This window comes from Engraulis encrasicolus, chromosome 23 (assembly GCF_034702125.1).
Source record: "Engraulis encrasicolus isolate BLACKSEA-1 chromosome 23, IST_EnEncr_1.0, whole genome shotgun sequence".
In the NCBI taxonomy this organism is placed as follows: Eukaryota; Metazoa; Chordata; class Actinopteri; order Clupeiformes; family Engraulidae; genus Engraulis; species Engraulis encrasicolus.
The window spans coordinates 40,520,136-40,532,635 of NC_085879.1; the positions used below are offsets into that span (position 1 = coordinate 40,520,136).

The window sequence follows — 12,500 nt, forward strand, 5'->3', positions numbered from 1 at the left end:
TGTGAAAGAAAGCGCGCGTTTACTCCCCGGCCCGTGCGCACAAGCAGGGCTCTAAATTAACACCAGACAACTGGCCAAATGTTAGTGAAATTTAAGTTTTGCTGGCAGAAAAGACCAATTTAGCCTACTACACTTTGACCCATTAGGGAGTGTGTTTTTGGCTATATGTGGAAAGGTCCGTTAGATATTTCAAATGTCCGGTATTCTGCAATACAGCCGGCCACTTGTCCGGCCAGTAAGAATTCTAGCGTGAACACTGAGTAGTAGTAGTAATTGCCATACAAAAAGCATTACAAAATACAAACCCTACAGTACCCAATCTTTATCGCTTCAAGAGTGAAAAAAAAACTGTTGGCCATTGTTGCCTGCCTGGTTTTGGTTCGTCCTATACCACAACAAGTGCAGTAGTAATTAGGTGCACTGAAAATTCGGCCGCAGAAAATATGCAAAAAAAAGACACTTTCGGTTTTCGGCAGAAAGCCAATTGAGTGGCCGAATCGGAGGCCGAATAGAAAATGAACTGAAAATGGGCACTAATTAAGCTAATATAAGTTCTACTCTAACATTTGAAGACTTTAAATAAACGTTTATTTTCTTTCGAAAACATGTCAAAACATTTATTGTAAACCGTAGATTTAAGCAATATTTCAAAATAGTGAAAAACCTAACTCTTGATAACTTTTGACTGAATTGTAATATTCGGTTTCGGTTTCGGTTTTCGGCCAAGTGATTAATTATTATTCGGTTTCGGATTCAGCCACAAATTTTCATTTCGGTGCACCTCTAGCTAGTAATTGATGAATCTAAGGACTGACCTGAGAGCTCCCGCGGCAGCCGCACCTCGGACTGGCAGGCGTCGATCTCGGGGTGGATGAAGACGCCGTTGTTGTAGCCCATGCGGTACGCCTCGGTCATGCGCTCCTCCAGCACCTTGGTCACGTTCTTCTTGGTCACGTGCAGAATCCCCAGGTTGGGAAAACTGTGTGAGGGGGGGAGAAACAACAATGAACGTTTAACACTGCTTCATTCACCTTGTGCCCTGATGAAGGCCCTGTAGCGGGCCGAAACATGTTGGCAGTGGGAGCATTTTTAATTATTTAAGTTCTAACATGAACTAGCCTTTATAATAAAGCGGTTTTATCTAAGAAGAGTGCCTTGGCGTCCTGCATTTTTTTGCTTTTTTTTAATGAACGTTTATAGTTTATGTATGTTTATTGTTATAATACTATAAAAAAAGGTTTCTTGAGTATGATGAATTTCATTCATCCGTGTAATCAAAATAGTCAAAATAGTTTTTGGAAAGGCAACTGAGCTTCATTTTTTTTGAAGATTTCAAATAAATCCAAAATAATGCATTAACTGAAGAAACACAGTGCGCCCACAAGCAGATTACAGAATATATGAAATGGTCAAAAGTGAAATGAGTTTAGCTTGTAAGGAACAGGACATTGTTTTGAAGCTTTTAAAGAAATCCAAAATATGAATGAAAAAAATTCTGTGCGCACATACAGTCGGATTTAAGAGACAGAAACCCATAAAAGCTGAAATTAACAGAAATGCCTATGCAGACTATCTGAGTCAGGTGCTGGTAAGCCACTGGGACGTCTAAAAACAAAACAAGTAAATAAACACTGTTGTGTCGACCGCATCATACTGTGTCAACATTCATCCAGATTTATCCAGAGCCAACAACACCTGTAGCATCATAACAAGCAAAAGACGAAACGAGTGTTTTTTTTTTTTTTTCACTTATTATTTTTATCTGACAGTTATAATAGAAACCGTTATTCATAAAAAAATAAATGTTTTCATACCGGGGAAGTAGCTTAGTGTAGTTCCTAACGAATATGGACACGAGACATATTGACCACAAAACTTTGTGATGATATCATCAGACAGACAAAACTGCACATAGTAATCTGCTGAAGCCCAGTTTACATCTTAAAAGAAATGTTTGTTTAAGTACACTTCAATTTGACAAGATTAGAAATTCAACTGAAATAGTCAGGCCAAGTCCAAGTAAATATTGTCAGAGGACTAGTGTGCGTGCATGCTGAAGCTCTGCATACAATACAAAGAATGTTGGCTGCAGAGGCGACCATAACAGACATCTCATTTAGAATGGAAATAGCCAGAGAGAGAGATAGAGAGATGCAGAGAGAGCGAGAGAGACGTAGAGAGACAGAGAGCTAGAGAGAGAGCGAGAGAGAGAGAGAGAGAGAGAGAGAGAGAGAGAGAGAGAGTGTGTGTGTGTGGTGTGTGTGTGTGTGTGTGTGTGTGTGTGTGTGTGTGTGTGTGTGTGTGTGTGTGTGTGTGTGTGAGAGAGAGAGAGATACAGAGAGAGAGAGAGAGAGAGAGAGAGAGAGAGACGTAGAGAGAGAGAGAGAGATGCAGAGAGAGAGAGATGTAGAGAGAGAGAGAGATGTAGAGAAAGAGATGCAGAGAGAGAGTGAGAGAGGGAGAGAGAGAGGGACGTAGAGAAAGAGATGCAGAGAGAGAGTGGGAGAGAGAGAGAGAGAGAGAGAGAGAGAGAGAGAGAGTGTGAGAGAGAGAGAGAGAGAGACAGAGAGAGAGACAGAGAGAGAGAGAGAGAGAGAGAGAGAGAGAGAGAGAGAGAGAGAGAGAGAGAGAGATATGATAATGACGTCTCTGTATGTGTATACACCTCGCTCCAGCTGCCTGTGTTCGAGAGTGTAGTTAGCAACGCTGTTTTGCTTGATGACGCGGGACGTGTAATGGATTAAATGGATAATTCGGTACGCCAAAAATAAAACATTCCGTCATTAGTGTGCGCTCCTCTGCTGCAGACCCGAAATATCCCCCTTATGTTGTTAGATTTGCTTGCCAGATCATCGCAGCGTATTCATTGTCGGGAGAAAAGAGGTTGGAGAGAAATTCTGATCTTTCCCACGGCCAGCCCACTTGTTTTTACATCATTCAGTTTTATTGGGCATCATGAGGCTGAGCTGTTAGGGATATTGATTTTTCATGGGTTTTTCTAGGATTTCCCCAACTGAATCATTGCAAATGATTATTGGGCTACTGTGTGCATAATATGTCTCCTCCGTTCTTACAAAAAATGTTTGTCACCCTTCCTACCAGCCATATTTTTTTCGCTTGGACCCTTCAGACTTCAGATAGCATTCCGTTGACAGTCATTCTTTGAACCGCATTAGAACACCAAGCAAATGTACCGGTATCATTAAAAGGCATAATGGCCATACAGTTTAAAATGCACAACATATCAAAGTATGACACATGTATCTCTGTAATGATACTCTACCATACCCTCATCTTACACATAAATTACCATTAGGGCTAGGTATTGCAGCCATGTTCCTGTATCGATTCGATTTCGATTCTTAGGGCTTTGAATCAATGAATCACGATTCAATTCAATTCGATTCGATTCATTCCGAATCGATTCAATCCGTTCCCTTCTTGGTTCCAGGATTTCCCCCAAAAGATGCTGTTGCCTATTTTATATAAAAATGTCAAAGGGCTGTGGCTTGACAGTGTTAACAGATTGCTGATTTGTAAAAAGTAGGCCTAGGCCTAATTGACTAATACCTACTAGGTATTTTCCATAGATCTAAATTAAACAAAAAAAACAAAAAGAAAAAGAACCAAAAAAAACGAATTTGTGCCCTGTGAATCGATTATGTGAATTTCAGATTATATCGATTGATGGTCGATTAAATTGATTACTTTACCCAGCCCTAATTACCATTACATTTTATTTTTATCATAGAGGGTAACACAGTGCCCAATATCTCAAATGGTTCTCAAGGCTTGGATGTGATCCAACTGGGAGTATATGTCACTCAAAAAACACTTAGCAAAGGGGTTTTTCCTTCATTGCTACAATACTACTCGCTCATGATTCATAGCCCTTTGTCGAATTGCAAAACTTCTGCTTTTCAGGGAGTTCCACAGTAGAGGTCTACCTGTATAATGACTAAGAGGAATTCATTATTTTTGTTTTTGTTTTGCTTTGTTTAAGAAAAGAGGAGAATTTATCAGAAATCTTAAAGACAAGGTAATCAAGGAACGCATCATAAAAATCCATGTCAACCTCTCCTGTTGAGTCCCCAATATGTCTATATATCTCTTTATTGCGCTTTGAAATGAACACGGAAACAACACCTGCAACTATGGGGTAATCAGTATTTGTAAGAGTGTGTGTGTGTGTGTGTGTGTGTGTGTGTGTGTGTGTGTGTGTGTGTGTGTGTGTGTGTGTGTGTGTGTGTGTGTGTGTGTGTGTGTGTGTGTGTGTGTGCGTGTGCCCAGGGCCCCCCCAGAACCACTGGCATTCAAAAGAGGAAGTAAAAATTCTTTCTTCAGAAAGAGTCAAGGATTAATCACTCCTTCACTGGAAGGCAATTTTGTCAGGAACAAAACTGACCATAAAGAACACACACATTGTCTATGTCTATACAGCATCATAAAACCACAAGAAGTGTGTGTGTGTGTGTGTGTGTGTGTGTGTGTGTGTGTGTGTGTGTGTGTGTGTGTGTGTGTGTGTGTGTGTGTGTGTGTGTGTGTGTGTGTGTGTGTGTGTGTGTGTGTGCCAGAACTACACTGTACCTGATGGAGTTGTCTTTGGGAGGCAGCTCCGCGATGCAGATGCCCTTGTCGCACTGCTTGCCCACCAGGCTGTGTGCGTGCAGGTGGGGGTCCTTAGAGTTGGTGACCAGCTGAACCACCACCCGGGCTGGACCCTGGTAATTACAGATCTGCATCACACACACACACGCACACACACACACGCACACACACACACACACACACACACACACACACACACACACACACACACACACACACACACACACGCACACACACGCACACACGCACACACACGCACACACACACGCACACACACACACACACACACACACACACATATGAGAATAACATATCACAACCCGATAACATTCACCACCAAAGACAGAAATATGAATATATTCAGTATGAATCAATCATACTGAATCACCATTCATGTGGCTGAGAAAAAAAAGACCCAATCTTTCTAGGAATGATCCCCATGATTCTGTATTATAAGGGGTTTTCCATGTTTCCTGAAGTAAATTACAGAAAAAAAGTCCTTTGCTTGACTAGGTGTGATAACACGGGACCAGTAGAATATCTGTATATCATTATTATTATGCTAGTATGGTGACTCAAACTGAACGAAGTGTTATTCATAAAGTGTCACTCGTAATGACAACTTGTTTATGCTTTGAATGAGGGCCATTGTCTGCGTTAACCTTTAGTTCCCATTAGTCAGTGTAGGGGAGAGAGAGAGAGAGAGAGAGAGAGAGAGAGAGAGAGAGAGAGAGAGAGAGAGAGAGAGAGGCAGAGAGAGAGAGAGAGAGAGAGAGAGAGAGAGAGAGAGAGAGAGAGAGAGAGAGACAGAGAGAGAGAGAGAGAGAGAGAGAGAGAGAGAGAGAGAGAGAGAGAGAGAACCGCAGAGAACAGCATATTACTCCAAAACACGTGGGCACATGTAAACATTAACTTAAAGATGAGACAACGTGATCGTCGTAACTCATCCAGATTCAGTAGACCTAAAACCAGTGGAGCTGCTGGTAGAAAGTGACAGGGAAATGCCAGACAATATAAAACGTTTTATTTTTAATTTTTATCTTTACACAATTAACTGCTTAAAGTAGATCCTCTTGAGTTTTTGACTGAGAGGTCCATACACTGTGTGTGTGTGTGTGTGTGTGACTGTGTGTGTGTGTGTGTGTGTGTGTGTGTGTGTGTGTGTGTGTGTGTGTGTGTGTGTGTGTGTGTGTGTGTGTGTGTGTGTGTGTGTGTGTGTGTGTGTGTGTGTCCATGGCGGAATAACATCTACGACCACTGAGGCCTTTTACAAAAAGGATGTCACGTCTCCCGACCTCTCCCTTAAAAACCTAACGTGGTACCTGAGTAAGAACATCAGCCCTGTTCATATTGATGTTGATGGTATCATAATGACTTTTCTTCTTATGATTAAAAGATGGGCATACTGTATCTCAGGGCTATTCAAATGGCGGCCCTGGGGCCAGATGCGCCCCTTGGACAGCAAGGCTCTGGCCCCCCAAGAAGTCAGAACAAAATGGAAACTTTTAGAGATAAAAGTATGGGTTCTGTATTGAGCTGAAACGGCCAGGAAACGCAGGAAATTACATTAAGAAATGCAAAGTTTTCTGGGGGAGGACCCCCAAATACCCCGCCTCAATGAACTGTCCCGTATTTCTTAAATTGACAGCTGGCAACCATAATACATACATATTCCATGTTCGGCACCTTTGATGGGAGGAATTTGAAAAACTGGCCCTTGGTGACATTTAATTGAATAGCCCTGCTGTATCTCATTAGACCAACTCAAATGTGACAACATACCAAGACTGACAAGCTTTTCCTATACTGTCACACTGTCAAAATAGACATGGGCTTATTTCCTCACAAATACCTCCCAGCATGAAATCAGGGCAGGTAAGTTACCTGAATAAATACCATCAGCCCTGATAAGTTCACAGGTCACTCGAGACAAAACAAAAGGGAAATGCGTGCCTGGCCTGCAAAGGTACATAAAATAGGAACTTTTTTCTTAGTGACAGTCGTCTAATCACCCCGGCAAAGCAATAGCATTCTTCTGTCATTTTGGGAAAAAAAGAGAGAGAGGGGGATTTCCAAAATGATTCCACCCCACAGGAGGGACTTTTCTTTTGCAGAACCCAAAAAAATCGTCTTGACAATTGGAGAAGAAAGCAGGCCCAGGATGGGTGACAGACCAAGAGTGAAATTAATTACGTGACAAGTTTTCAATAGGACCATGGTTACTACTGCGTGTACGTGCTGGCGCATGCGTGCGTGCGTGTGTGCGTACTGTACTGTATATGTGTGGATGAGCCAGGCACCACAAGCGACAAGACATTGTTTTCTCCTCCAGCACTGTCTGACACCAGGAGCCAATTTCATCTCACCACTGTAGACAGAGCAGTAGGGCTGTAACGATACACTCAACTCACCATTCGGTTTGTATCACGATTCATGACCTACGGTTCGATACACCCCTCGATTTTACATTTGCCAACATTATAATCTTTATAAATAAAAACTATGATAATTCAAAAGGTAGAATAGGTTACAAGAGGCTACAAATATTTTTTAAAAGTTTCTATATAATAATGATGATACTTGGAAGCACTATCACTTCATATCATGTGGTTGTTTTCTGGGCAGATGGGTATCAAAACGTTAAAAGGGCGTATCACGATACTGCCTCTTTGTATCACGATACAGTATCGTGACTCTGTGTATCACGATTTCTCGGTTCGATACAATATCGTTACAGCCCTACAGTGCAGTGGTGGGAAGAGCGTGACAAATAAGAGGCGAAGTACCAAAGTCTGGCCCTCATGTACAACCGCCTCAAATGGACAAAATCCATACAGTGCTGGCCAAAAGTATTGGCACCCCTTCAATTCTGTCAGATAATACTCAATTTCTTCTAGAAAATGATTGCAATCACAAATACTTTGTCATTAATATCTTCATTTGTTTGTCTCGCAATGAAAAAACACAAAAGAGAATGAAAAAAAGTCAAATGAATGATCATTTTACACAAAATTCCAAAAATGGGCCGGACAGAAGTATTGACACCCTCAGCCTACCTGGTAGCACAACCTTTAGACAAAATAACTGCGAACAACCAGTTCTGATAACCATCAATGAGTTTCCTACAACGCTCTGCTGGAATTTTTGACCATCCTTGAGGTGATTTGAAGGGTGTTTTCTCCACACTGCTATTTTGAGATATCTCCTTGAGAAATTGAGAATTATCTGACAGAAGGGGTGTCAATACTTTTGGCCAGCACTGTATATTAAAAAAAAGAGTGAATTGATTGAAAAATGAAGAAATGTAGATTTTGGTGGGCTTAATGGGTAGTACACGCTTACTTATCTGAAAAGAAGAAAAATAGGGCTGTAGCGTGAGGAGGACTGCTTGTGTCGAAATGTTGTCACAACATTGATCCTGCTACTTCAACTCAGAGAGAGTCACTTAATAGATTCGTCCACAAAAGAATCGAATAATCGTTATTTATCGATTAATCGATTTTGTTCTTATTTCACTCATTTTGTGAGGCGTTTTATTTTGCTCATGTAGTACCGGTAATAATTATAATGAGTTCTGCACCTTCATTAATTAACAGGGACGCCAAATTCTTGGTCTTACTGTATTCTCCACGTTGGCAGAATTCTTGACGATCTTCTGCTTGTTCTTTTTCTCCATGATTTAATATTGCCAGATCACACATCCTTACAGTACAGTCATTGTAACGACTGTATACATTCATTGTAACAAACAACCTCGGCCACAGCTGGATGTGAAACTATGCCTACTTCTCATCAGGTGGCAGCCGTTTTTCAGTGACAGAAATTACTCTCTTAACAATTTCACTTGAAAATCATGTTTACATTTATGTTTCATTTCCTAGTGGAAATACACTTCCCACACCATTTTCCGACTCATGTATTCTCAGCGGTCTTCATCCTGCACCACAGGTTTTTCAGACTGAGTCTGAACTGCGGTTGGTGTGCGAGTACACAGTCACGCAAGAGTGGCCCACAGGGGCTGAGTGAGCGAACGAGCGAGCGAGAGAGGGCAAACTTTCTCCTCCTGGGCAAATTTGACTCACTCAGTCACTCACTCACTCAGAACGAGGCATCAAAGCGAAGCCAAACACTGCCGCAGCGCAGCCCACGAAACGAACGAGTAAGCCCCGCGTTGAAAAGAAATAAAGAAATGAAAGGAAGACAGGCAGCCCACATGATATCAGAAGCAGAGGGGTGAAATGTTGTATTTCCACTTAGTGCCCTCTTTCATGTTCGACATGAGAGAAAACGAGACAGAGGCCGATGGAGTTAGAGAAAGTGTGTGTGTGTGTGTGTGTGTTCGTGCGTGCGTGCGTGTGTGCGTGTGCGTGTGTGAAGAAAGAACCAGACAGACATAATGAGAAAGAACTAGACAGACATTATGAGAAAGAAAGAGAAAGAGAGAAGAGCAATGAGGAAACAAACATTCAATGCGTGTTCGTGCGTGTGTTTGTTTACATGCTGATTTGTGATGCACTAGTAGGGCAGTTAAGGAAGCAAAGGCAGCAATGGAAGTTGGTTGGGAATCCCTGCTCAGGTCGTCACTGGGTGAGCACATGGTGTACTTCCTATTCGCTGAATGTCACCTGTCTGTGTAACTGTGACATATCATGACATATGATGTGTGAGAAAACACCCAAATGTGTGGAAAACACCCAAAAAAACTCGTAGGTTTCAATGTCTGGTCCCTTTCAAAATATACGGAGGAGAGACTGAGAGAGGGGGAGTCAGGACGAGAGAGAGAGTGGGGGGAGAGAGAGGGAGAGAGAGGGAGAGAGAGAGAGAGAGAGAGAGAGAGAGAGAGAGAGAGAGAGAGAGAGAAAGAGAGAAAGATATAAAGAAAGAAAGAGAGAAAGAAAGAAAAAGAAAGAAAGAAAAAAGAGAAGAAAGAGAAGAGAAGAGAGAGAGAGAGAGAGAGAGAGAGAGAGAGAGAGAGAGAGAGAGAGAGAGAGAGAGAGAGAGAGAGAGAGTCCTTAAGAGGAAAGTGCTGGCAATTTCACATCAATAGAGGAGGCCCAGTAGTGTAGGATTTGAATACGATTATCCAGCATCTCACAAGAAAGATAAGTAAGAAAGAGTTTCAACAATTGTTATTCTGGAAAAGCATTTCTTATTTCCTCCTGTCAACAACGCCTGAGGAGTATTTAGGCAATGAGTGCCAGGCGAGGACATAAGCTTAACTATCATTGATGTACAATGCTGCAACAAGCCACATTTCATAAGCTGAAAAGGCCCACACTGTGCTGAATTAACGCACACACACACACACACACAAAACTAGCCCAGTCTAGTCACCTGACCAGAGCAGGCACAGAAAAACCCCAATTCAATTCATACATTTCAACCGCCCACACACTCATTACACAGCTATGTTTTGATGGCAAGTGTAAGTGTGTGTGTGGGGGGGTAGTGGGGAGAAGGCCAAGCTTGTGGGAGAACAGCACGCAACCGTCCGCCACAACAGAACAGCAGCAGCAGCCAGTGTCATGACGCCGACACCATGCTTGCAGGGTTGCCAGATGAGGCTGATGATTTCCAGCCCAAAAAATTCTCAAAACCCGCCTGTAAGCACTAAATTCATCCCAATTCTGTTGATTTCTATGGCCAAAAATTGAGCGTTTTTTTCTCCTAAATCCATTTCTTCCCGCACACAGCCATCCTAAGCAGCCCAATTGGGCGGGAAACCGCCCAATCTGGCAACACTGCATGCATGTATGCAATGCAACGCCAAAGTTTCCGTAGGACTGTTTCTGTAGAAACAGAGACAGGGTGAAACTTTTCAATGTCTTATCCTGTTTGGAGGCATCTCCATCTGTCTTTTTTTCTACCTTCCGCTAGGGGTGTAAATAAATAATAATTGAAATGTATATACATCGATCCTACGGCCGACGATTTAATCGAATCGCATCGAATTGTGGGGCATTCTTGAATTAAATCCCTGGCCCCTGTCCAATGCCCTAGCTCCATAACATAATAGAGGTAGAAAAGTAATTGGGAAAAAATCGAATCGTATCGTGGGGGAATTCTTAAGTATCAAAAATAATCGAATCCCTGTTTTAAGAAATCGATACCGTATCGCATCGTCATGGAGTCTGTGATTTACACCCCTGCCTTCCGCTGAGTGCCTGTTGAAACCTCGCTACTCGCTGGAAGAGCCATTTCATGCTAATATTATGTACACATTGATATGTGCACATGTATCTTCTCAGTGGACTGGTGAGAGGTGCTTGCTAGGCTAGGGGAAAACCCTAAGGCAGTATATGCAGCTTTGAATTCTTGGATTAATTACATACTGCATTGTTTTTTGCAAACGTAGGCTACATGGGTGGAGGGAAGAGCACATTGTTACATATGTTTGTCTTTTTGCCCATCTGTCTTTCGGTTTACTTCTGCCTCTATCTCTCCATCTCTCCATCTCTCTCTCTCACTCTCACTCTCTCTCTTCACTTGTTTTACTCACTCCTTGTCTGTCTGTCTGTCTGTTTGCCTGTGTCTGTCTGTATGCCTGCCTGTGTCTGTCTGTCTGTCTGTCTGTCTGACTGCCTGTGCTTGTCTGACTGTGTCTGTTTCTGCTTGTCTGTCTGTATGCCTGCCTGTGTCTGTCTGTCTGTCTGTCTGTCTGCAGAGCCTGCCTGTCTGCCAGTCTGTCTGCCTGTCTGTCTATCTGCCAGTCTATCTGTCTGCCTGCCTGCCTGTCAGTCTATCTGTCTGCCTGCCTGCCTATCAGTCTATCTGTCTGTCTGTCTGCCTGTCAGTCTATCTGTCTATCTATCTGTCAGTCTGTCAGTCTGTCTATCTGTCTGTCTGTCTGTCAGTCTGTCTATCTGTCTGCCTGCCTGTCTGCCTGCCTGTCTGCAGTGCTTGTCTGTCTGTCTGCAGTGCTTGCCTGCCTGTCTGCAGTGTCTGTCTGCCTGCCTGCTTATTCTGTCATTCATGTCTTCTGCTGCACACTGCAGGATAAAGCAGCAGCAGCCGCATGGCATCTAGTGGCACTGCAGCGACTGTGGTCATGGCCGTGTGTGTGTGTGTGTGTTTGTGTGTGTGTGTGTGTGTGTGTGTGTGTGTGTTTGTGTGTGTGTGTGTGTGGTGGGCGGGCGCTGCAGCAGCAACACAGACAGACAGCACATTGTCTGTCTGCGCTGAGCCAGGCCGCGCCGTGCTGCCACATCGCAATGCCATGCACCACAACGCAACATCTCTGCTCTGCTCTGCTTGGCGTGTCTGAGTCTGTTTCGAGGGCGGTCGACTCGCCGAGAGATGGTTTTCTGAGGGTGGTGTCTTTGAGTGAGTGTGTGTGTGTGTGTGTGTGTGTGTGTGTGTGGAGGGGGTGTGTGTGGGTGGTGCGCTGAACACACACCTCGCTTCCCGTCTCTGACGCCGCGCTACACTTCCTACTAATTACCAACCCCTCACACACACAAGCACATACACACGAGGAAATTCCCAACTCTGCAACGTCAGAGAGAGAAAGAGAGAAAGAGAGAGAGAGAGGGGGGGGGGTTACTTGCAGAAGAGTGTGTGAGATAGAAACAAAGACACACAGGGGAAGACAGAATGAAAGAGAGAGTTGGAAAATGTATCTGTGTAAGACAGACAACGTGTGTATAATGAGAGGGGAGTAGGGGAGAGAGAGAGAGAGAGAGAGAGAGAGAGAGAGAGAGAGAGAGAGAGAGACAGAGAGAGAGAGAGAGAGAGAGAGAGTATTTACTACACCACTCCCTCTCTACAAGATCCTTCATGTGTAGGAGTAGCAGCCAACCTGTTAGTCATCATCACACTTTACTCATGCCGACTGCGGTGCTTAATATCAAGTACGGTACTCAGACATGTCTGCCATTATCACGTGAAAAGAA

At 43.3% G+C, this 12,500-nt stretch overlaps 1 protein-coding gene across 1 annotated transcript in view; it reads right to left on the reverse strand.

Annotated features, from left to right (window-relative positions):
- The window catches only part of nfkb1 (nuclear factor of kappa light polypeptide gene enhancer in B-cells 1), an 86,507-nt gene that overhangs the window by 63,262 nt on the left and 10,745 nt on the right, over positions 1-12,500 (reverse strand). The window contains exons 5-6 of the mRNA XM_063189689.1: positions 4,588-4,736; positions 816-979 (exon numbers count right to left, since the gene is read on the reverse strand). Of these exons, the coding sequence (XP_063045759.1) occupies positions 816-979; positions 4,588-4,736 (313 nt within the window). The remainder of the gene's footprint in view (positions 1-815; positions 980-4,587; positions 4,737-12,500) is intronic.